This window comes from Lineus longissimus, chromosome 5, assembly GCF_910592395.1.
Source record: "Lineus longissimus chromosome 5, tnLinLong1.2, whole genome shotgun sequence".
Classification (NCBI taxonomy): domain Eukaryota; kingdom Metazoa; phylum Nemertea; class Pilidiophora; order Heteronemertea; family Lineidae; genus Lineus; species Lineus longissimus.
In genome coordinates, this window is record NC_088312.1 from 18,172,376 (window position 1) to 18,199,128 (window position 26,753).

The 26,753-nt window shown below is 41.1% G+C and overlaps 1 protein-coding gene across 1 annotated transcript; it reads right to left on the reverse strand.

Moving 5' to 3' along the window:
- Window positions 1-13,236: 13,236 nt before the first annotated feature.
- On the reverse strand, window positions 13,237-18,513 carry LOC135488137 (neuronal acetylcholine receptor subunit alpha-7-like). Its single transcript, XM_064772604.1, has 9 exons — window positions 18,428-18,513; window positions 17,825-17,970; window positions 17,100-17,144; window positions 16,716-16,825; window positions 16,311-16,491; window positions 15,323-15,593; window positions 14,685-14,774; window positions 14,283-14,401; window positions 13,237-13,877 (listed from the first exon to the last, which is right to left on the reverse strand). The coding sequence occupies exons 1-9, from the start codon at window positions 18,489-18,491 to the stop codon at window positions 13,650-13,652; spliced, it is 1,254 nt and encodes a 417-aa protein (XP_064628674.1). The 5' UTR covers window positions 18,492-18,513; the 3' UTR covers window positions 13,237-13,649.
- Window positions 18,514-26,753: the final 8,240 nt, after the last annotated feature.

Sequence of the window (26,753 nt, forward strand, 5' to 3'; positions counted from 1 at the left end):
CAGATGATATCCTGAACAAGGCATCTATGATCTATGGAAGCAAATCCAAAAAGAGACTTAACCTTCGAAGGGCACACTTATTACTCAGTGAAAAGTCAGTCCTGTGGGCTGTTTTCCAATTCAAAATAAAAGTGTAACCTCTTTATTGTGACTTTAAATTAGTCTCACAGACTGAACCATAACACTAAACAGCCAACCGTGCCCACATGATGTGAGCCGAGAGCTGGGCTTAAAGATGAGCGAGTGGTGTACTACATTTTGAAAATCGTCTATCGTCTACGACATGTGACAGAACAGGATCTAGTGGACTTAATGATGAGGTACTATCAAATAAGGTGTCCATCAAATGAATCATGAGGGCCTGTTGAGTTATACTCTAAGCCTATCCTATAGGGCTAGGCTATCGTTGTTGTCTTTTTTACAGCCTACAGCACAGCCATGCACAGCGCAGTGTACAGACAGTACAGGATTGCAAATTAAAATGAAATGGCCAGGGCCATTGTGCTCACCTCATGTGGAGGAAAGATGGATAAAGAGCATGGTATTGTGTCATGTAGTGTTAGGTTTGATGTAGGTCCAAGCAATTACAATTTCCCCAAAATGGCCAATTTACAGTACATTCGACCTCTGTGACCTTGAAAAGTAGGTCAAATCAAAGAAGACCCGGGTGACACATTGAATGGTTGTTAGAATCAGATGTACCTATGATATAAAATTGGTGCCAATCGGGCAAGTCATTACTAGGAATAATGGCATTTTGAAGAATTTAGGATTTGGCCCCTCCCTGGAGGCCAAACAGCAAATCAGATCGCACCAAACTTCGGTACCTGAGATCACCTGACCAAGGGGTACATGTGTACTTAATTTGTGATCAATAGTCATTGCAGTTAAGAAACGTGCCATAGTTACGGCCTGACGGCGAATTTACACCATTTGACCTCTGTGACCTTGACAAGAAGGTCAAATTAAAAACCTGTGTGACATATACTGTATGGTGGTTAGATGTACCCATGATATCAAATTGGTGGCAATCAGGCAAGAAGTTAAGGAATAATCACATTTTTAAGGTTTTGGGATTTTGCCCCCTGGTGGTCAAGTGGTGAATCATATTGGACCAAACTTCGGTCCCTGAGATCACCTGACTAAGGGGTAAATGTGTACCAAATTTGGTATCAATAGTCATTGCAGTTTAGAAACGTGCCATCGTTACATCCTAACGGCCAATTTACACCATTTGACCTCTGTGACCTTGAAAAGGAGGTCAAATCAAAAACCCGGAGGATATATGATGCACCTTTGCTAGAAGTACCTACCATATTTTTTTCAAAATTTCCCGACTACTATTAAGGGAGATATTGCATATTTTCACTTTTAACGTTTGGCCCCCTGGTGGCCAAACCATAAAACGAATCGGACCGAAACTTGGTCTCCAAGGTGTCATTACACAATGGTACACGTGTACAAAGTTTCAACTCAATAGCTCTAACAGTTACGAAACGTGCCCTGCTAACGGACGACGGACGACGACGGACGACGACGACGACGACGACGACGACGACGACGACGACGACGACGGACGACGGACGCCACGGTATGGGATAAGCTCACCTCTGCTAAGAGGTGAGCTAAAAATGAGCATTGCTGCGTAACGAAACTGCAGTGGAATTCATACTACGATGTCATAATGTGACTTTCAGAATAATTGTTGTCACGGCCAATGACCAAACAGGGAGAAAACAAACGTAAATGGCGAGATTTGTTGCAAAATTGCCAACCACAACAACTCAGGGGTCATCCTAAACAGCGTCCACCAGCGTCCACCAGGTTTCAAAGTTATCAAAATTATATTTTCTTGACATAAATCAATAAAATTGGATATTTAAAACATATTCTGCAAGTTTTATTGCAATATATTGAAAAATAAGTGAATTATCTGTGCTAAGTCGGACCCATCATGCCCAATAAAATCCAGCGTCCACCAGCGTCCACCAGGTTTCAAAGTTATCCAAATTATATTTTCTTGACATAAATCAATAAAATAGGTTATTTAAAACATATTTTGCAAGTTTTATTGCAATATATTGAAAAATAAGTGAATTATCTGTGCTAGAAGTCGGACCCATCATGCCCAATAAAATCCAGCGTCCACCAGCATTCACCAGGTTTCAAAGTTATCCAAATTATGTTTTCTTGACATAAATCAATAAAATAGGTTATTTAAAACATATTCTGCAAGTTTTATTGCAATATATTGAAAAATAAGTGAATTATCTGTGCTAGAAGTCAGACCCATCATGCCCAATAAAAACCGGGAAGCGTCCACCAGCGTCCACCAGCGTCCACCAGCGTCCACCAGGTTTCAAAGTTATCCAAATTATATTTTCTTGACATAAATCAATAAAATTGGTTATTTAAAACATATTCTGCAAGTTTTATTGCAATATATTGAAAAATAAGTGAATTATCTGTGCTAGAAGTCGGACCCATCATGCCCAATAAAATCCTGGAAGCGATGCCCGTCGATAAGTCCGACGAGATTTCAGCCATGCCCGTCGATAAGTCCGACGAGATTTCAGCCATGTCCGTCGATAAGTCCGACGAGATTTCAGCCATGTCCGTCGATATGTCCGACGAGATTTCAGCCATGCCCGTCGATAAGTCCGATGAGATTTCAGTCATGCCCGTCGATAAGTCCGACGATATTTCAGCCATGCCCGTCGATAAGTCCGACGCGATTTCAGCCATGCCCGTCGATATGTCCGACGATATTTCAGTCATGCCCGTCGATAACTCAGACGAGATTTCAGTCATGCCCGTCGACGAGTTCAACGATATTTCAACCATGCCCGTCGACAAGTCCGACGAGATTTCAACCGTGCCCGACGACACGACGCCTGTAGTCACTCTAGGAAAAGGCACGCCCATACGTAAATTTGAAGAACCTCATAAGCTTCTTTACTCGGTCAAATGCGAATCCATCATCACACTTGATACGATACCACGAGGGAAAAAAGAGTTTGTTTCATACAAGATCGATAATTCGAATAACGTATTGCGTCGGGCAAGTAACACAAGTATGAGAACGAGATAGCCGATTTCGCGCCATACTTTAAAACCCTTGTGCCGAGACTCCGTGAAAAAGTTCTCCTGCCGCGATTGAAACATGCCAATGTAATCGTGCCGAACTGGACAAATAATAATTCCGAGTCTATGAACAATTTGATCAAACTTGTTACCAATTGGAAGCCGCGAAAACTACCGGACCTAGTCGAGAAACTCCACGAAATTGTGCGACTCCAAGAAGCAGACGAAAAGCGCGCATTGAAGGGGCTTGGCATGAAGTAGCGAGATGGGCTGGAAGATTTCGAACGACTCAAGCTGTGTGGGAGGCATTGAATACTGAAGAAAGAAACAAGCGGGACCCGGACACTTTTTCCAGGGGGACATTTTCTACTTCTACACCCCCGGCAGCCGCTTTCAAAAGTCAGTCATTGAGCTCCACAAGCCAGCCGAGCAATTTCACATTTTAGCAACACCCGCCTGGTGGACGCTTCCAGGATTTTATTGGGCATGATGGGTCCGACTTCTAGCACAGATAATTCACTTATTTTTCAATATATTGCAATAAAACTTGCAGAATATGTTTTAAATAACCAATTTTATTGATTTATGTCAAGAAAATATAATTTGGATAACTTTGAAACCTGGTGGACGCTGGTGGACGCTGGTGGACGCTTCCCGGATTTTATTGGGCATGATGGGTCTGACTTCTAGCACAGATAATTCACTTATTTTTTAAATATATTGCAATAAAACTTGCAGAATATGTTTTAAATAACCTATTTTATTGATTTATGTCAAGAAAATATAATTTGGATAACTTTGAAACCTGGTGGACGCTGGTGGACGCTGGTGGACGCTTCCCGGTTTTTATTGGGCATGATGGGTCTGACTTCTAGCACAGATAATTCACTTATTTTTCAATATATTGCAATAAAACTTGCAGAATATGTTTTAAATAACCTATTTTATTGATTTATGTCAAGAAAACATAATTTGGATAACTTTGAAACCTGGTGAATGCTGGTGGACGCTGGATTTATTGGGCATGATGGGTCCGACTTCTAGCACAGATAATTCACTCATTTTTCAATATATTGCAATAAAACTTGCAAAATATGTTTTAAATAACCTATTTTATTGATTTATGTCAAGAAAATATAATTTGGATAACTTTGAAACCTGGTGCACGCTGGTGGACGCTGGATTTTATTGGGCATGATGGGTCCGACTTTTAGCACAGATAATTCACTTATTTTTCAATATATTGCAATAAAACTTGCAGAATATGTTTTAAATATCCAATTTTATTGATTTATGTCAAGAAAATATAATTTTGATAACTTTGAAACCTGGTGGACGCTGGTGGACGCTGGTGGACGCTGGTGGACGCTGTTTAGGATGTCCGCTACCGGTCGTTATTTAGTGCGACCGCCACCACAGTGTTTATCAAGATCTTTCGCCGTTTTAATTGCGCGTTGTAGGCAGATTAATCAATTATTACATGCATGCATTATATATCACCGAAATGATAATTGCGTAGGCTATTTGAAACTAAGTTCAGATATTTTTTTCGATCTTTGAATTGAATTTAGGCGAGTGATTTTTGACACCCGGTCGACATATCACTATCAGGACTTGCAAAATTCACGCGAGATCGCTTGCATCATCGGCACGTTTGAAAACCCGAATTTCACAAATTCCACAAATATTTATCACATACCATATGTATCACCACAAAGGTAACTCTCTAGACTATTTGAAACCAAGTTCAGATACTTATTTTAACAAAAATTCGAAGCTATGCAAGCGATTTTTCACTGGTAGTGGTAGAGATCGACGGAAACAAATTTCTCGCTCTAAAATGACATAAGACGAGCACCAACTTTCGCTAATTTGTGCACAAAATTTCCGCAATACTATAAAAAACTATTGATAAATCTGAATTATATAGACTCTTTTCAGTACCTAAACAAATTTCAGGTACATGGTCATGTTGATAAAAAGAGTATCAACCGATTGAACATGAGAAATTTCACTCACCTTCATTGAAGCAGCGACTACCGCCATTTTTAAATGGTGGCATCTCTTCTATCGATCGGCCAATCAGCGGCACTGCTTGCAAAAAGTTGAGCCACCGCCAAATTTGAAATCGCCAAAATTCAGTCAATGTGCCTGCAGCGCCAACTGGCGGTGAAAACTATATTAATTCCATTAAAAGTAAAAAATGAAAAAATATTTAAAAATATTCAGCCACATTTGAAAACAATATTTGCTCTGTGGACCGAGGTAAAAAGGGAAAGAAATCTAAACGCGAAATGACCTCATTCTCTTTATACAGGTTGGATCGCGCTGATTTTTCGTTTCTGAGTTCACCTTGGGCAACTCCTAATTTAGCACCGTCAACGAAGTGGCTCGGCCTTTCCGGTCAGAAATGTCCAATTTTGTCCACAGATGGGTCCCTAGATGAATAGATGGATGGATGGATGGATTGCAGGACGGACACCATTTGAACAGCTATTCTGCTAGCTCCGCTGACTTTGTCAGCTGAGCTAAAAAAATTACACATTTTTGAATTTTAAAATTCTTGTCGGAGCGCGCATAATCAATACAGAGTATCAGTCTTAAGATCGGGCACCAGTCTACTTGGGGGGGCTGACATAATGGGTGATATGAATAAAGACCAGCAAATGCTTTTATCTAAATCTCCATGTACATTTACACTAGGCCTTCCTGTACAAAACCAGAGTAAAAGCATTTGCTAGCCTTTATTCATATCACCCATTGCCTTTTAGTATGTCGCAACCTTACTCGTATTCTGATTGACTTATTAAGTGAAGATGTCCCCCCCCCCCCTCCCCCGATGCATCCTTGTGAGAAATGAAAAACCGCAAAAGGTTTTTGAGCCTGTGAAATCCTCAAACAGTGTGACACAATTATACACGTAGAACCAACGTAAAACATCTGAGACAAGACCACTAATGAATATTCATAGGTTGGAGGGTCGAGGCCTATCAATTAGACGAGTGCATGTTTTTTACTCTCAAGTACATATTTGGAGAGGTATTGAAAAAATATTTGCTGTGGCAAGTCTACAGATATAAAGAAATTATTTGATGAAAAAATTAATTTCGAATTTTGCTAATTGGGTAATAGGGGGCGTGTTTTGAGTTTTTTCTGCCAGTTGGCTGAAAACAGTGGAAATATCAAAGTCTGTCTAATTTGTCGATTATAAAAAAATTTCCGTGGTCAATCACCAATTTCCATCGCACCAGTTACTCGCAAGACTAACCCGTATATCATATCCGAATTTCAGTTTCACTACTTGACGCGTTTGTTGATGCGTCGCGGTCAAACATTGACAATTTAACTGCTAAAAGGCTTAAAAAATCAATTGTGGTCTTGTCTCTATTTACACTACATTTTGGGTCAATATAGTGAAAAATTTGAATGTGCTCAAATCACTCTAATTCATTTAGAATATTGTATTGCTGATGATTTAAGGTCAAAACAAGCTAAAATAATGAGAAAAAAACTTAATTTGACCCAAATAAGAGTCAACCTGACCCCGGTCTAAGTTCGGTTTCATTTTTACAAGTCTTGTTGTGTTGCCATTCATTTTGTAATTTCTTTGAAACTACTTAGGCCTTGATTCTGAAAGTTGTGCCCTAAGCAGCAAATATATTCCTAAATCACATCCTAAATTTTCAGCTCCATAGCTTGCTTATTCTGGCCAGGGCAGGTCTTTGAATTTGGTGCTGTTGGCTGCAAAATCATGACTTTTTGTCGATTTTGTCCTCTTTCGTCGCTTTGGCACAGTTGTACCACTCTTTGAAATGTCTCTCATTTCTCCAAAAATGTCCAGATATGACTTTCCTTTGTTGGAGAGTTGTGGGATGTCATGTACATTAGTTTGAAAAAAATCTCAAAATGTTAACCCCTGAAATGTACCTTCATTGAGACAAGACCACTAATGAATATTCATAGGTTGGAGGGTCGAGGCCTATCAATTAGACGAGTGCATGTTTTTTACTCTCAAGTACATATTTGGAGAGGTATTGAAAAAATATTTGCTGTGGCAAGTCTACAGATATAAAGAAATTATTTGATGAAAAAATTAATTTCGAATTTTGCTAATTGGGTAATAGGGGGCGTGTTTTGAGTTTTTTCTGCCAGTTGGCTGAAAACAGTGGAAATATCAAAGTCTGTCTAATTTGTCGATTATAAAAAAATTTCCGTGGTCAATCACCAATTTCCATCGCACCAGTTACTCGCAAGACTAACCCGTATATCATATCCGAATTTCAGTTTCACTACTTGACGCGTTTGTTGATGCGTCGCGGTCAAACATTGACAATTTAACTGCTAAAAGGCTTAAAAAATCAATTGTGGTCTTGTCTCTATTTACACTACATTTTGGGTCAATATAGTGAAAAATTTGAATGTGCTCAAATCACTCTAATTCATTTAGAATATTGTATTGCTGATGATTTAAGGTCAAAACAAGCTAAAATAATGAGAAAAAAACTTAATTTGACCCAAATAAGAGTCAACCTGACCCCGGTCTAAGTTCGGTTTCATTTTTACAAGTCTTGTTGTGTTGCCATTCATTTTGTAATTTCTTTGAAACTACTTAGGCCTTGATTCTGAAAGTTGTGCCCTAAGCAGCAAATATATTCCTAAATCACATCCTAAATTTTCAGCTCCATAGCTTGCTTATTCTGGCCAGGGCAGGTCTTTGAATTTGGTGCTGTTGGCTGCAAAATCATGACTTTTTGTCGATTTTGTCCTCTTTCGTCGCTTTGGCACAGTTGTACCACTCTTTGAAATGTCTCTCATTTCTCCAAAAATGTCCAGATATGACTTTCCTTTGTTGGAGAGTTGTGGGATGTCATGTACATTAGTTTGAAAAAAATCTCAAAATGTTAACCCCTGAAATGTACCTTCATTGAGACAAGACCACTAATGAATATTCATAGGTTGGAGGGTCGAGGCCTATCAATTAGACGAGTGCATGTTTTTTACTCTCAAGTACATATTTGGAGAGGTATTGAAAAAATATTTGCTGTGGCAAGTCTACAGATATAAAGAAATTATTTGATGAAAAAATTAATTTCGAATTTTGCTAATTGGGTAATAGGGGGCGTGTTTTGAGTTTTTTCTGCCAGTTGGCTGAAAACAGTGGAAATATCAAAGTCTGTCTAATTTGTCGATTATAAAAAAATTTCCGTGGTCAATCACCAATTTCCATCGCACCAGTTACTCGCAAGACTAACCCGTATATCATATCCGAATTTCAGTTTCACTACTTGACGCGTTTGTTGATGCGTCGCGGTCAAACATTGACAATTTAACTGCTAAAAGGCTTAAAAAATCAATTGTGGTCTTGTCTCATCTCAGTTGAATCTATAATGGTGTCACACTGTACAGACGTTCAGGGACCTCGATAGCTCAGTTGTTAGAGCAGAAGACCGGCAATCTGAAGATCTGTGGTTCGAATCCCAGTCAAGGCAATTTGATATTTCTGTAACAATTTCATTATTTTTAAGAGTGTACCTTTCGCCATCCAGTTATTAGTGAAATGCTCTCGTTGTGGTCAGAAATGCTCTGGTTGTGGCGCAGATCATTTGAGTTCTACTGAAAGGTTTCAGGATATACACTTTTTAAACATTTCTCTCCTTGTGTTCCACATCCCTTAGCAACTAGCGCTGCCCAACAATGTAGGGTTTCGGAGAGGTAGAGATGATGATGATGAAGAGAGGAAGTCAAGATGTGCATGCAATATCGCAATCATTGGCATTCTTAGCCATTTTTCCATGAGCGATATTGAAGTAATGGGCGCGTTTGGATTATACTCAACTCATCTGTTGCAACATATGAATTAACAAAATGTTTTGTTTTAATACTATATTTAGATTTATGTAGATATAATATCGCATATATACAAAGTGCATAACGATTATGGCTGTTAACTTCAGGAGGAAATCTTCAAGAACATTAAGGGGGACCGAGGAGGACATTGAACAGAAGTGCACTATCACCAACAAGTTAGGTTCCACAGCAAACGAGTCACCAGCCTTACTAACACCACTTTTTAACTGGCAATCCTTCACTATATTTTCCAGCTTATCCAACAGTAAGCAAGACACGAACGTCCACTTTTCTCACCAGACACAGTAATGTAGGAAAAACTTGTGGCAGCTGAGAGCACACATATGAATGGTTATTCAAAGAGGCCCTCACAACATTCCAACACTTGAACGTATAGCATGAGGTTTGCGCCATCTTGACGCCAACTTAGTTTATCGTTTGGGATAAATTCGTTGCGCTGGTAGACAAGTCTAAACTCCCAAAAATATCAAAGTTATTATTTGGAGTCTCTTCTAGAAGGAGATGCGAAGTCGGCCATCGCATGTTTTTCCGTTACCGTTCCGTGACTCTGCATGTCAATTGTTGCGAGACAGGTTTGCTCGGAAAGAGCGCATTATCTTTTCACATGTCCAATGTTTGTTGAAATTAAGCAATAGTCATGGCCAGAGTAAGCAACGATCCTCCGTTGGAACGTTGCATATTTTAAAGTTACATGACGAGATTTATACGTCGCGTGTGCGGAGTCTCGAAGCTTTATCAATAAGCGGCAATCAATAGCTTGTTTACCTACATATGTGCGAATGGAGTGGGTGCGTGACGGAGAAGGCCACCAATCCGATCTTTACATCTGTTGGATTTCATGACGCCTTTAGCTCGCCTTTAGATTTCAAGGAAATCCAAAGGCGGGAGCGGAGCGAAACCTGCAAGGATGTTGCTGTTTCCTCTAAAACGGTGGAGGAGCGTAGTGATCCGTCTGCGACGAGTTCCATAGCTGCGTTGCAGACATCGTCAATGAGAGAAAAATGGAGACGCTATGGTCGACCTAGGGGTTGTGGAGGAGCAGGTGGACGTGCTTTGAAACCTGGCGCGTGGATGGATCGGATCTGATTCACGGAACAGTAGTAAGTGTGGATTTTGTTCTGAAAACCACTTGACTGAACGTTGTTATTCAGTGTCAGATCTTGATAGAACAGATAGAAGACGCCGCGTATATGAGGCTAAGCTTTGTTATCGTTGCCTAAGAGCGCATTATTTCCGTGATTGTTTTTGGCACGAAATGTAAGGGTCCGCATCACGCAATTTCGTGCGAACAGAAACCGAGTATTTTAGAAAACCCTTCTTAACAAAATGCATCGCTTGAGAATGTACGCGATGGCGTTGGTGTTTCTTATGTTTCTAATGTAGGTCTGCACTGTGGTAATAATTCCCCAGTTCATTTTTTTGTCTCCCAATGCTGTCATCAAGCGTATTCGAACTCTCGGCCTCTGGATTCTGAGCGTGACGTCCAGGCCGCAAGGCCAATCTGACTATCCAATAGATGAGGGATTGCGAATAACATTTAATCAACCTCAAACCACGCTTACGTCATGTTGATCAAAGAAAGCCGTGAGTAGGCCTACGTGGAAGAAAAACATGGCGGTATGGAATCTTTTGAGGCGGCTGTCAGGACAGAATGGCAGAAATTCTCTGTATTTACGCTCGTTTTCATCGGACAATCCATTATATTTCTACTTTTAGGGAGGTTTTCGGACGGATTTGCCCCTTTCGATTGTCCACGTGCTTGTATTGTACTAGGCCTAGTATCGATTGTTTTCACGTCGAGGGTGTGAGAGCCCCCGTTCGCAGCGCTCAAAAAGCGTTTCTCTCTGCGTTGCGCTGCTACTGTCACCTATCGGTAAAAATTTGGTACTTACTCGCGCCATATCTGTGGCAGAGACTAAAACCTCTGTAGCATGCACGACTGTTCGGGGAGAGCGATTGATCAAAGATGGCGAAATTGTTAGTTATTGAAAGAAAAAATTGGTGTTTATTTCATCAAATTCCAAGCAAAATCAACCGAGTTTGATCAATTTTTCGAAAGATGATATTTTCGCAATCTTCGCTGAACATACCTCACTCAAAGATATTTTCCCACTTTGCGACGATATTTGGTAAATTGATTTTTTGCGAAGTGGTTGACCAATCCTAAATGAATTCATATCTTTTAAAACATTTGAGCACCCGGTTTCCTAAATATTTGTTTTTTGGCACTTAATTTGGTGATTTTTCGAAGAAATCTCATTAATATTTATGACGTTTTGGATCACGTGATGTTAATCAAGCCGTTTTTCGCGGCAATTGCGTGCACGACGCGATATTGTAAAAATATTTTAATGCACAGCGTGTCTCAAAAAAATTGTGGTTAAAAGTGAGAATGGCATGATGGTAGCCTGTTTGAGTTCTGTTGATGAATATGCTTAGTCTGACTATAATTTCTACAACTTGTGGCCAAATGACCAGATGATTTTGAGCCTTTTGATAAAGCTACTGGTAGAATAGTCATCAGACATGTCAGAGTGACAGTGACTGAGTGAGTGTTATGTTATGTTATGAGACTGGAGGTATGTCATGTGTTCCACCATATCGTCATTGATATTGACCAGGAATACTATCGATTTGTGTGGATGTGCTCAAACAGTAAAGCATGAGCCATGATGCTTCACTTCCGAACAGATCCAGGTGACTGAGATGTCTACTACTACTGTTGGGCAATCCGGCTGATTCTTAATTCAGAAATTTCTCTGTATATCCTCTGTGAAAATAAACTTTCTCATAATGATATATCTCTTGTTTGTTCGGTAATTTTAGTTGCCTAAGTTTAGGCACTTTTTTGCCAGATTTGCCTGTAAAAGGCTGCCATAGTTCAGGAAAAGAAATCATGTACACATTACAATGTGGATCTTCACGGTCCAAAACACCAGGGCCTACTAAGTGACATGGCTCAATAATAGGCATTGTCTGGTAATTTTGGACGACCTTTGGATGGATAGTTTATTTTCCCTGACCCTGGCCTGGGTCTGAACGGGCTTCCAAGCCATCAATGATGCTTATAAAGCCGGGAATAGCCTCATCAGTACCCCCACAAGAGTTATTTTGTGCCAGACATCGCGCACAGAACTTACCATCATCTCATTTTTAGAGTCGCTGTATCAGTAAAAGATCATACCAAAAAGCTGATAAAGTATGTAATTTGAGCAGCATGACCAATGCCAGTGTTAAAGGTGTAAACTTAACCTATTACAGGACATCTTCCTGCAAGATTGTGATTGGTTTAACTTGAAGTTTGTCATCAATTTGTCTGTTGTAAATGTACATCCATGCTGTTGTCATTCAGGAAAAATCTGCTTTATCTTTCAGCTAATACTTTCACTTCTCCAGTCAATCGGGTTTGATGAACATGTCAAGCTGTTGAATGGTGTAAACAATCATTAGCAAATAACGTCACGAATGAAAATAACTTTGATTCCTTCCACTTGAAAAGTTCAACAGCACCACTTGCAAGAATTTGAATTGGGCATTGTGTTTTACACCCTTCAACAATTGACTGTCTGTTTGTTATTAGTGTTCTTGTTTCAATGTTAGTGTTTCACTGTTAAAGAGTTTCAAGATGCAGAAGAGAGGATTAGTTATCTTTAATGTTAAGTTTCTTCTTTGCATCATTTTGTCATTAAATTTGGGCAATGGTGGTCTCATGAAAGGAGGGATGGGCTATTGGACAAGTTTTCATAATCAGTATTCTAGAACACGTTTTGTAGCGATGGTGGCGATCCTAGTGTTCGGGCCCTTCGGCTCAACTTCGGGTGTGGTCGGAACCTAAATCCGGCTGCAACATTTTCTGACAAAAATCAGAGGCAATTTAAACGTTTTTTCCAGCCGTGCGATTTTGGCAAGTTTAGGATCGATTTCCGACTTCATATTTTTCACGCCTAAATGTACGCGATAATGAGCTGGTAATGATATGCAGTGACGTCATAGCGCAGAGAGAATTACGCGGAAATGGGGGCGCGGCCAACTGACTGGGGAGGGATTTTTTTCATTTATTTTCCATAATTCTAACTTGCATTTTTTTTTCTTTCAGGTTCTCTTCGGCCACGCGAAACCCGTCGTCAAAATATGCCACCTCGTTTTCGTTCTCGTTCTCAGATCTAGATCTTAACCACTCTATTTTCTTTGCACTAACCTCCGCATGATCCGCAAATTAATACGATGATCAAGATTTTTTGGGCTACCCGATTCGGGGACCTGACAAAACAATTACAATGATAATAAACGGCGATATTTTCTTCTATTCTGCAGGTTCCTCATTACTGATTCCGACAAGAACATTTTATCCAGGAACCACAAAAAATACCGCATAATATCAAGCATCGCATTTACACAATGCCTTCTTATAAGTCAACTTAATGGTAACTTGGTAGTAATTATATAAGGTATAGCTTCCAACCGGCTAAACTGGGCGAAATACACTGCGCGATTCAGTGCTTCAAGTACAATCAAGAGACCAGGCAAACATATCTTGTCGCACAAAATCGACAATTCCGATCGCCCAATTTCTAAATGGGTACAAACCTTAACTCTAGCGCAGCTAAAACTGCGTAAGATATAGCTGGCACTCTAATTTGTTTGTCTATACTCTAATGAATGGATTTGCACAATCCAAAAACGTAGACCTTGTGCATCTAAACCATTATTGCAGCCATGACAAGGCTAATGACCAGGAACAAGATGAAGAGAATTCTGTCGAGGACCATGGCGAGCAGCTTCCACTCCAGGCTGGTATCAGGTCCATCCTTGCCTATCTTGTCAGTGTCCATGCTCCCCTCAGCATCCACGCTCACGGCTCTTGGTCGGCGAATATAGTTGTTCCTGTTGACGCACAGAACGCAGCCTAGTCCGTCAATCAGAATCTGAAATACGAGTAACTTATGTTTCTTTCTATCCTGCTGATTTCCATCATAACGAACGATCCATGGGAGTTTTTACTCTCATTAATAATTCCTACACGATTCCACACAATAGAAAGCGAAGTATCCTCGACATCATTTTCAACACCCATGGGTTTTTTTTGCTAGTGTCCACCGACGGGTGGTATACTCTAATTGTGAGTTGGGTTTTTTAGGACTCTAAAATCATTTAAAGGAAAATGATTCTCTATCGGCAAAATGTTAAGATCTTCATCTTCAATGGTACGTTTGACGTAAGAACCAAAAGCATTTGCATCACAGTTCATATAAGATTAACGTGAAATTCTTGTGAAAATCAAATGCAAACATACATGTATTGTACATGCTCACACTCAGTAAAGTACTCACGGTTGAGGCGAGATTAGGAGGTCCACTTGCCCGGCCTCTCTCCCGCCACAGCTGGACGATACACATCGATAAGATCATTGAGAGGCCGACAAGGACGATGTTAGCAGTGTAATAGCGAACTGCAACAACAACATTTAGCAAATTACAGAGACATCCATTCCCATTAATGCGTTTTCCATTCATCGAAAGTCGCACTCGTCGAGCTCAATGTCAAAGAAGTCATTTTAACTTTTGAGATGATATTATGATCGGCAGGTTTCGCAACCCTTACGAAGAGCCAGGAACACGAAGAAGTACACCCAGAGTAAATGTGATTAATCGTATTCGAAGAACTTCTATGAAGCAGATGACAGCCGATAATGCCGGAGATTACGAACAGTGAGCAAGCAACATCTTACTTACATAACATAGGTGTACTGGACATCAGCTTGCCATCGTTTATACCATCCCCAATCAACAGCAGCAGGATGTAGCCGAGAATAAGACCAACCCCTGAAAAGATTCCAGTTCATATTTTGCAAGAGGTATCAAATCTGGATGAGTTGGACTGCCTATGATTTGTACCTTTTTTTTTAATCTCCTTCAAGAAGCCATCGTAGTGCAACCCCAACACAAGAAGGGTTTCTGTAAAGGGGAATATATTTCTTGTTTGTTCTCGCGATCTACCCGTTAAGACACCCTATATAGTGTGACCTGGGCCTGCTCAAGCAGAATGGTGTTCCATCATCGGGGCTCAGAACACTCTGAGCATTAGGCCATCGGGCTTTCAGTTAAGCTTTTAGTTGAGCTTTTAGGGGGAATTTGGAACAGTTAGGCGGTAAAAACCGCGCGGTTTTCCATGTAATGCTAGGCCTATTGATTGATAAACGAATCTGAATCTGCATCTGAATCATGCGCCATTCGATTGATATGCATCGGCGTTCCCATAGAAATTTCACCAAGTTCATACAGTATATCATATTCTGAAGGCGGGTGCGGGACATCATGTCTTTTGTCCCCGTCTAGTGCTGCGTTATAATTGAGAAATGTAGTCTACTCACCCAAATTTATCTTCTCTCCCGCGTCAGGGGGAAACATGAAGATGAACGGGATGAGGAATGCTAGGATGACCCCGGGGACAACCAGCACACTGGTCACATATGTCTTCCTCCTCTTGATAGTAAATGTTGCTGTCAAGTCGATGTAGGATTCCGGACAGCAGTCGTATTTGATTACGTTTCTTTTCAAAGGAATACTTCCAACCAACTCCCAGCCATTGTTTTTCAAATATGTTGAGATATCGACCCGGTCATGCCCACGCGTTAAGTTCATCTGTAAAAGAACATAATATACAGTGGTGTATGTAGGCTGGGCGCGTGAGGCACCCCACCCCACCTTTCTTCGTCGGGAGCAACGATCTTTTCTGGTCGCCAGTGGGTTAAGTGTGACACCGTTATTTCTAAATAGTTCTGCTGGGAGGACCCTAGACTCCTCTTTCACAAGTTTACACCTTCGGGGCTCCCCCCCCCCCCACCCGCCGCCTTTTTTGGACCCGAGGTAGTTGCAGATACATTCGCCACAATGAGTAGACCCTGTTGTGCATTTCAACACGAATTTGAATCGTTACGGGAATCCCACCGTATTTCAAACGTCTACCAGCTTGTTCACTAAATGCATCTGACGTCATCATCTCGGAATCGTTCGGGAAGAACCAAAAGGCAGTCTGAAGTGTTTGGGAAATTCGGGTAAGGCCGAGAATAACGTTAAAACTAACAAAATAGAAACCTCGCTTATGTAGAGTGCCTCCTGATGAAATCCAGTTTCTCCGCAGTCGCACGTATCTGGGAGTAACCAGCCTTATTAACCTATCTACCAACTCAGTCCGCCATTGCTTAAGTCACGTGTGCCCTGCTTTACACCTATGATTGGCGGAGTATGTCAGTGGTGTGTGAAGAGGCCAGCATTTTACCTGCGCAGTCGCCGCGAAGGCATCAGTAATGTTCTCCTGCTTAAAGGCAACTGACCGTTTTAAGATGAAAAGATAGTTACCTTTCCTCCATCATGATGCCAGCTACCAATTTTGATATCGCATATCTGGGAATCATATGGGTAATACGTGTAGTCGAATATGCATGCCGTGTTGAGGATGACTGGTGGGATCCAAATTACGTCACCAGCATAGTTTACTAAACCCATGCTCGTGAATGACGAGTGGTATTTATCACCAATGCTAAAATGTGAAATACTGTTGAATGATTTTACTTCATTGTCTTTTATGGAGTATGCGTATTTAAATGTATATACTCAAAGATAAATTTCGGGTTTATTGTCTGATATCTACTTCTAGGTTATCTTTTTCGCAAATATTTCCTCTTCGCAAATCTATAGGTTATTCGTGAAATCCGAAAAAAGTGTCCGCGAAAGAATAGCGGTTTAAAGTAAGCATTTCTTTACCTATTATAGGCGGCAAGATCAGGTTTCCAGAGCTGGTCAATGGGGATTCTTAGTTTGTCTATTCCTGAATATTCACTGGCATTCCATCGTAAAGAAACATCTTTCCACCCCTGGAAAAAAGCAAATTAAGTGACACATTGACCCTTTAAAGTTTGGCCAAAAGTACACCAAAACTAAATTGCTTCTGTTTCAATATAAGGTAATTGGTGGGACATGTTTTCAAGTCTTCCCGCGGCGGGAAAATTAAAAAGGCTTTACAGGCACTCAATGGGTATATGGTAAGAACATTAAGTTGGAGCAACATGTTCACTGCCCACAAAATGAATTTTGAGAAAGGTTCGTACGGTTGGATGACATTACTTTAAGTGGGAAACTCATACCTACCATGTGTAACCAAATATTCCAGCTCACGTATCCTCTGGCTTCGTTCTGAAAATTTCAAAATTGACTACACAAAAAATCGTAAATGGCGGTGGGGCGGTGAGCGAGACGCATGCGTACAATTAGTTCAATAGAGGATGAGCAGAATAGAGCTCTATAGATTTTCTCATGGCTTTCGTTTGATATTCAATTCGTCTCTAGAAACTGACTGTAGGTATGCTTTTACGATTTGCAATGACATAATTTGCATCGCCAAAATAACATGCCTATTCCCGGCTACCTGCATCGACGATAGCGCAACTGACTTATCAATTATACAGGGCCTACTCATTCATGTTTAAGATGTCAATTTATCAAAACGTATAGGTCTACTCGACTGTGATCCATCATGGCAGCAGCTTGTTCCATTTGGTGGCCTGATGTACCCTATGATGTGTGCGCACGCATCACGTTCCTGCAGACTCGTGCACAGCGGGTTCACTTATTGTCAGATAGGGGTGGCGGAGGCAAATTGGGCCCACTATTTCTGTAACTCACAAGGTATGTTTTGGTAGAGAAGCCTGTTCCTGTGGCGGAGGGTGGCGTTATAGTGCGTATCCGTAGATTGTTCCCTTTTGAACAGGTTTTTTGGCGTTGTTTCCATTGTCTCCATTTCATGTTCCCTGATGCAGCCAATGCCGACAACTCGCCGCTCGGGGAGCTTTGCCTGACTGTTTACATTCACTTACCACTTCCAAAATTTGCTGAAGAGTTATTCCGAAATTCACCTCAACAGAGGCGCTTGCATTCTGGACTGGTCTCACCCATTTCTGGTAGTCCTTCATCAGGTCGTTGTAAAGCTTATGCTCGTCACTTATCAAAGCAAGCGCAGCAACTAATAGAGGAAATGATGACTGAATTCACTATCTTCGCGAAATACATATTGTCAGGGGATTATAAGTGTCGGTACTTTTTTCCATCGCTATTTAATGTCCAGGTCAATGTACATGTACTGTTGTTGCTTTCTTGTCACATTTTCCCCCCAAGCTACATGTAACAACAAAATTAAATAAAAGTTGAGTATGTACGCGACCAGTGGTGTGTCTCTATTCGACCACCCTCATCCATGTCATCCCACAATTTTTTAGGTATAGGAACCTAGCTTGACCAAAAATGAGATGGGGCTAAGGTTACAGGTAGGTCTGGTAATAATACATGTATACCTCAATATCGGCCAAATACTGCCAGGTGGAGGAGCCGACCAAGAAAAAGAAGACATGGGCCTATTCGCTCGATGCTGAAAAACTACGAATATCGTTAACAACGGATCGATTTCCAATGATCAAACCTACCTTCAGTGATTGCTAGCGACATGGCTCCAAACCAAAGAAGTTCGAGAAAGCGCCGAGCCGACATAGTGCTGATCCGCCTCGTTCGAAATGCATCAGTACAGTGATGGAGTGAAATAGGTTGCAGCTCACCAGACAACTATTTAGGACACGGTTTATTTCCTATTATTTACAAAACTAGGTTATCAAATTGTTCATGGAAACTATATAAAAACGGTGTTAAACGTTTAATTATCCTTTTGATGCTGTGTGCTCGCTGAGATAAGAGTGAGCACCAACTAAAAGAAATGTTGGGCTTATAAGCTTAGCATGCTGTTCGTCTAAATGTTACTATGTTAGCTAGCCCTTCTCTTAGGCCTACAGTTAAAGGCATCGGGTCATTCGTTGTATTAAACTCGGTGGATTTCTCAATCGGCGTCGAAATGTCGAGATTACTTTTTGTTTAGTATATGTAGCCTACTTAAGTGCATCCAATCAAGAACTCATTACCATCTGAAATCGATATTCCACTGAATTGCCACAAGAAATACTTGAACTGGGCCTCCAACAATTCAGTAACTAGGACAAAACTCATTACTATGATCGAGTCATTTTAAACCGCCAGAGGTCTATCTCCTTTATCAGTACCGGTATTTTAGCGCAGCCTCATTTGGTTCACGTTATCAAAAACATTTTTTTTTGCAAACAATTCAATAACCTAGTTTTAATTTTGTTTCCTGTTGAGCTGTGACCTATTGTATGGGCGGTTATTGCCGCAAATATTCACCAACGCGCGAGGGATAGCAAGTGACTCCTAGAAGCCGATGAGGCGCATAGTTGGTGGCGCGTACAGCTGTAATTTCTAAAATCTGCATTTCCTAGAATCGTCGTGAGGGATAGATAGCGCGAGTTCAAGAACCCGCAGGTTCTAGAACCGTGAGCGATAGATCTCGTGAGGGATAGAAGTTCCAAAAAAATCCGTTATGTGGCGCCACTGTCGCATATTGACGTCGTCGTATTGTTTTTGCTGTAAGCGACACTACTGTCAGTTGGCCTCAACACGTGGTACTTGTCACTGTCAGAAAGCGCGTACATGCGTAGGCTACTTTCGTTGCAGTTTTAAAAATGTGCGACCAGTCGCAGCTGCAACAGGCAGCAGTACTGCTTCAGCAAGTAGTGCAGATTTTAGACCAGCAGCAGCCCGATCAGCTGCAGCCGAGACAGCCTCCAGCAGAGGCTAGTGATATAAACCCGAGTATAAACCCTGATTCTACACCACGAATATGCGACAGTGGCGCCACATAACGGAAATCGTTTGAACTGCTATCGCTCACGAGATAGCGGCGCCACAAAACGGATTTTTTTGGAACTTCTATCCCTCACGAGATCTATCGCTCACGGTTCTAGAACCTGCGGATTCTAGAGCTCGCGGTATCTATCCCTCACGACGATTCTAGGGAATGCAGATTTTAGAAATTACAGCTGTACGCGCCACGAACTATACGCCTCATCGGCTTCTAGGAGTCACTTGCTATCCCTCGTGCGTTGGTGAATATTTGCGGCAATAACCGCCCATACAATAGGTCACAGCTCAACAGCCTTGCAGCAGGATTTGGAAAAATATAGTGCTTGTTCACTACAGAATGTACATGTGAAGAGTTCAAAATCCACTTCAGGTCTTATCAAGTAAAAGCAACTTTTCTGCTGCGGCATTAATGGCATTTGCATTAAAAATGACATCTTGATACATGATTTTCGTTGGGTTGTATATTTTGCATTGATTTGGCTTGGTATTCACATCAGGGGTACTGTCAGCTTCCCTTTACCATAGTTATCTCATTTTTTTCCTGAATGCCCTTTAGCGATTTTTGCATCTGAACTCGTCATGTTCAGTTATGTTTTTACCCAGTTGGTTCACGACCGTTCAAATTTTTATAACCTTTTTTCTTTTACTGTTGGCTTTGTAAATCGAGGTATTATTAGTCTCCGCCATCGGCTGAGACTTTTGTATTAGGGTATTATTCTCCTCAAGGAATTATTCCAGCAAACTCTCGTCCCCAGGTAAAAGCTTCATATGTACATGAACACGGCAATGCATTGCAAAACATCGATAAAACGAGGGTGTCCATGAACTAAGAAGTCAATCTGGGTAACAGCCGCGAAAGTGCTATGGGCATGCATAGCGCAATACATGTAAATTTTTAACCAATATACCTCGCCATACCGGCACGATGACTGGTGCCCCGCGTTATGTGTATTACATATTGGCTGCACATATGGAGGAACGTAACGGATAAAGACCAGGGACTAGTCTACACCATCGAAGCATTTTCTACAAAACCTAATATTTGGAGTTTATGGGCTATGAAATAAGAAAAAACGGCAGTGAATTAAAGCAGCTGAGTTTCAAGAATGTGTTCTTCCTTTCTGGACACTTTATGTTGCCTTGATCAGTCGTATTTCGCACATAAACCATCGCTTCGCTGAAGTGAAAGTGCGATGTTTTTGTTTTGTTTTTGTCAACATGCATGGCTGTGTGCATATGAGGCGGAGATTCCAGAGTCTGCAAAGACTCAACTGACAATTCTAGTTTCTTACATGTTGGAAATATTTAGTGTTTCTATAATATGTCTTCGGGCTCAGCAGTTTCTTATGTGTAAATTCTTTGTTTTGAGGATCATGAATGTCGACCAGTGACCTTTGAATGTGTAATGGTTTACTGAGTGTACCCAACCAACGTCACAGGGGACAGAAAGGCCAGTCGAGTAATCACAGATTAGCGGCAACAAAGTATTAAGTCGTTAGCCTCATAGCATAATTGCCTAACTCATATTTGAAGGTTTTGAGAAAAATCAAAGAAACAACACCATTTTTTAGAAAACGCTCAGGAAATTTTTTTTTCTTTCTAACTTTAACAATAACTTATAACAGATGCCGGACGTAAACAATGCTTGAATAACACTGAAAAGTTACATAGGCAATTAATTTTCACATTTTGGCCAAAATATGACTTAGGCAATTATGCTGTGAGGCTAATGAAGTTGAACATTATTTCGCACGCCTTACGTTCATGATTGTAACCCCTCTCACGAAAATATTGTATGCTCGCAAAAATAAAGAGGTTTACAGTGGTCTAAAAAGTGTCACTAAATTTTGGAATAATTCAGTACATTATACAGGGTGTTAATCAATAGTTAGAAGAAGGACCAGAAAAATTTGCAAATTCAGCTGCAAAAAAAGTAAACAGTTTGTCTACTCTTCCAAACCAAACAATTTTTCAAAATTTTGCTCAAAACTGGCCTTTTTCAGAAATGACTCCTCTTTTTTCCTCTGGTGTATTGTGTGATGACTTTTATGACTTCGACTTGCACAATTGGTACAGTACCAATAAAATAGGACAAGTTTCTGCAGTCAATTAAACCATAATGGCAAGCGAGCGTTCGAAATATTCATCTGATCAGGGGTAGGATTTTGTTGGCGTTGCTTATAAAAAAACCCCTCTGGTTGTTATGAGATACCCTTGTTCTAAAAACTTATGTTAGTATCAGATTCATTAATGACCATAGATTAATAATTGGTATTTGAGTCTTGATCTCGAGTTAAACTTTAGAGTTATGTGATTTTAAGCACACTGGTTTTGGCGTTTTTTGGAGAGATGTTGCTCAGAGAAATGTTGACCTCTGAGTTCTCCAGACATCATGAATATGCGGTGCATGGTTATCCATCTGTAGTTGGCAATACTTAAGTCCATATATAGCACACCTGTGAATATTTTAATGGAGTGTCTACTCAAAATATATTATGTTTCAAAAAACCATCTCTTTAATTCTTCATAATGTGATCTCGGGACATCAATCTCAGTACAAGGATTGTCACGATCTGGAGAAACCATATTATTGTCTGGATCTGTGGCACCTCGATCTTGGAGCATACAAGATGGCACAATCTGTCCTCACTTGAGCAAACGCCGATCCTACGACCGCATCGGAGGATAGTTCTGTTGGAGGAGCCCCTACATTGTTGTCTTGGGTGGAAATGTGCTCCGAGACAATCTTGACCTGATTTTCTGGTATCGCTGCTATATGAATATTTTTATCAGAAGAAATAATTTCTTACAAGGATCTAAGGCTTTATAGACCAAGACATGGAGACATCATCACAACTTGACTCGCTTGCACCAGTTAGCTATACTATCAGTCCCCAAGTAAAGGCAGGAATGGGGTACAGCCCTGTCCCTTCAATATTGGACGAGACATGTCTGAGACAGTCTACAGGTGATGCAAGGTCTTAGTAGGTTGTGACATCATATCGAGCAATTGTAGGTTGTTGAGACACTTGACATTCTGGCAATATTGTCCACAGGGACATGGTCTTATACCAAGGTTGTGACATCATATCAAGCAAGGTTCTTGATCGAGGCACTTTGGTCCTGTTGGCAGTTGTCTACAGGTGATTCATGGTCTTAGTAGGTTGTGACATCATATCGAGCGATCAGATGTTTTTGAGATACTTGACATATGGCAATATTGTCCACAGGGCCATGGTCTTATACCAAGGTTGTGACATCATATCAAGCAAGGTTCTTGATCGAGACACTTTGGTCCTGTTGGCAGTTGTCTACAGATGATGCATGGTCTTAGTAGGTTGTGACATCATATCGAGCGATTGGATGTTGTTGAGACACTTGACATATGGCAATATTGTCCACAGGGACATGGTCTTATACCAAGGTTGTGACATCATATCAAGCAAGGTTCTTGATCGAGGCACTTTGGTCCTGTTGGCAGTTGTCTACAGGTGATGCATGGTCTTAGTAGGTTGTGACATCATATCGAGCGATCAGATGTTTTTGAGACACTTGACATATGGCAATATTGTCCACAGGGACATGGTCTTATACCAAGGTTGTGACATCATATCAAACTAGTATTGGGCAATTCGCCTAACAGCAAATTGCAGACCATATCCCTGGTGAAAGTATTTTGTCATGTTGAGAAATAGGTTTGCACCAGGATATAACCAGATAAATCAGAGGCAAATAACCCTGAATAACCAGCTGAATTAGGTTGTGACAGTAGGTGCATCATAAAAACTAGAATTAGCGATGGTTCTGGGACTGCAACAACTCAGCATATGGATGGTCAGAATCCAGCAGACAACAAGCAAATGTAATCTGAATCTCAACATCTTTCGTATCTTTTGATGAGTTTTCTGGTCGAGTGAGGGAAACCAGTTGGCCATCTGATATGGCTGGTGGGGATGAAAGCTCCCAATGTTGGGACGACCAATAATACATTGCGTCTCCACAGTATTTATATTATAATACCTCCCTCCATGCACACATGGTTCTGCTGCCAATTTTTTCTTCAAATGATCTAGGTGTCAATCATGCACTTGTGGGTACTGGCACCACGTAGGTAACTTCTGATCTGATCTTAAGTGGCAGGTTTTTGGTGCTTTGTCCTGGTGCTCATTTTTAAGATGACAAAACACTATCACCAGGGATATGGTCTGCAATTGCTGTTAGGAAAGTCACAACCTGGGGACAAAAAATAAATGTGATTTAGACTTCACATTCCTTTGAAGTGTAGGTTGCAACATCCCAGGCCATTGATGCATGCATGGTCACAACATAGGGGCAACCGGGAATCATGGCAAGGATTTTTACAACCATTCTTTTGAGGTGTAGATTGTGATGTGAGGGAAGTGTCTTGATCTCTACATGAAATTCCTTCGACATGGTGCAACAAACCAGTCCAGTAGATATATACATGGTCATAGCATACGGCATCGAGACAACCAGTATGCAAGGTTACGGCCAGGCCCAAGGGGTATGACCGATCAGCACTAAGAGTAAAAACGTAAAATGCAATAATATCTTTTTAAACTAACTGCCACAGTAGGTTTATTTATTCAGTCTTTTTGAAGTAAAAGTATTACAGTGAAAAGAACGAAATACGGCTGGAATATTATACTGGTTTGTCTTCGGACGGCAAATTCAGCACTGCACCGATGTCAAGGTTAAGACGGTTATACGACTTTGCCTCATCAGCTCCTCGTGGTCAAGGCTCCTATATCCGTGACTGATGCGGTCGCAGAACAGAACAGATGCTGATCATCCCCGTCACTGCGTCAGGCTGTAAAACAGAGCGAGGAAATATTTTAACTTCACCAAAAGTTTTATCATTCATTATTCAGACCAACAGACACTGACTACCTGCTAATAGTCTATGAATTTCATTGTCATAATTCAGAACAAACACTTATCACCTTTGCTGACAATATTTCAGAAGGTGTGTACATTCGTGTGTCCATTTACACTGCACGTGTATACGTGCTTTACTGTACATTTCTACAGGAGTGAGCAGGATGTACAGAAAAACGATCTCCAAAACTGTTGCTTTCAGCACTCGCGACACGTTAAGCGAGGTTTTAGCAATTATTTTCAGTGAAGGTATATCTCATGTGTAGAGTCTGGGTGATTTTGAGACATTCTTAGGTGTTTAAGGCGCACAGTTTGATGAAACTTGCCCGAATTCGTAATTTTTTTGATGAATGTATATCCGCCATTGCGGGGATCTGGAAACTTTCGGATGACAAGTTTGCCTCAAAAGATGGACGTGCTCCCTATAATCACCCAAACTAACAGCGAATATATATTCTTAAGATCCTTTTCTTGACCTCTGATGAGTTAATTTTGTCTGATGCAGTGTTTCAACACAAATTTGAGGGCGATTACAATCACGAAAAAATCACACTCACCCAGTCTAGAATGCATAGACGAAATGTCTGTTGGCTCTTCCATGTAGCGGGTATCCTCCCACCTGTTCAGGTCGGGACAGATCAACGTTGAGCAACTTGCCCAATCGGTAAAAACGCGGGAGGCAGTGCTATTACCGGAACGGTTCAGAACCGGCGATTTTCATCAAAAATCACCCGAAAACTAAAAAAGTAAGCAACGGCTGCAAAAATAAAGTACACGTTGTTCGTTAGCAGGTTATGAAACGTAACCTAACCAAATTTCAGGTCGTTCCGTGCGGCAGTTTCGGAGATACGTGTCGAAAACCACATCCCTCGGGTCCTGGCGATCGGCTCAGTAAAAACAATAGACCATATCCACGGAGTTGTGGATATGGTCTAACAAGGTTCTTGATCGAGACACTTTGGTCCTGTTGGCAGTTGTTTACAGCCAGGTGATGCATGGTCTTAGTAGGTTGTGACATCATAATATCGAGCGATTGGATGTTGTTGAGAAACTTGACATATGGCAATATTGTCCACAGGGACATGGTCTTATACCAAGGTTGTGACATCATATCATGCAAGGTTCTTGATCGAGACACTTTGGTTGTGTTGGCAGTTGTCTACAGATAATGCATTGTCTTAGTAGGTTGTGACATCATATCGAGCGATTGGATGTTGTTAAGACACTTGACATATGGCAATATTGTCCACAGGGACATGGTCTTATACCGAGGTTGTGACATCATCAAGTAAGGTTCTTGATCGAGACAACGTTTAGGTAAACTCCGCCACGCCATCTCTGTAAATTTCCTGAATAGGACTCCGACGAGTGGACAATACTGGCTACACATTTTCTGATAATTTATGCCTGGTGCCTGTTCTTTTCTCGAAGGAGAACGGATCAGTCTATGGTCGTGACCTTGACATGCCTACATCAAGCTAGCCCGATTTTTTCCAGCCCGAAACAAGCCAGCCCGAGATTTCATCCCGAGGTTTCATCCCGAATCAAGCCAGCCCAAAATTCCAGCCCGAACTTTTTTACCCGAGTAACCATAGTTTACTCGGGTTGGCAAATATAAAATATGGAATGCAGGTACATGCCACCGCGATGATTCCTTTGAGGCGCCAGTGCCCACCTACTGGCGGCGTAACAAGTGGCCCCTGTACCATTTGCTCAGCTGGGATTCATAACAAGAGGTGCTAAGGTCAAACTGGTCAGCTGGAGGATCTCCGATAGTATAACAAGAGGCGCCAATGACCATTTTACTCTGCTGACATTTATTTTTTGAAAAACAAGAGGCCCCCCGTGCCATCTACTCACCTTTGATTGATCTTTGGCACAAATATGGACACTAATGCCAACTGCTCGGCTGGAATTGTTTTTTTTCTATAACTAGAGGTGCCTGTACCCATTACTCAGCTGAAATCCACTGACTAGAGGTCCATGTACCGTCACTCAGCTGGGATTGATCATTAGCATAACAAGAGTAACAAAGGCCTACTGCTCGGCTGAAATCGTTTTTTTAGTATAACAAGAAGCGCTAGTGCCCGTTACTCAGCTGAAATCTATTTTTGCATAACAAGAGGCGTACCGTGTGCTCAGCTG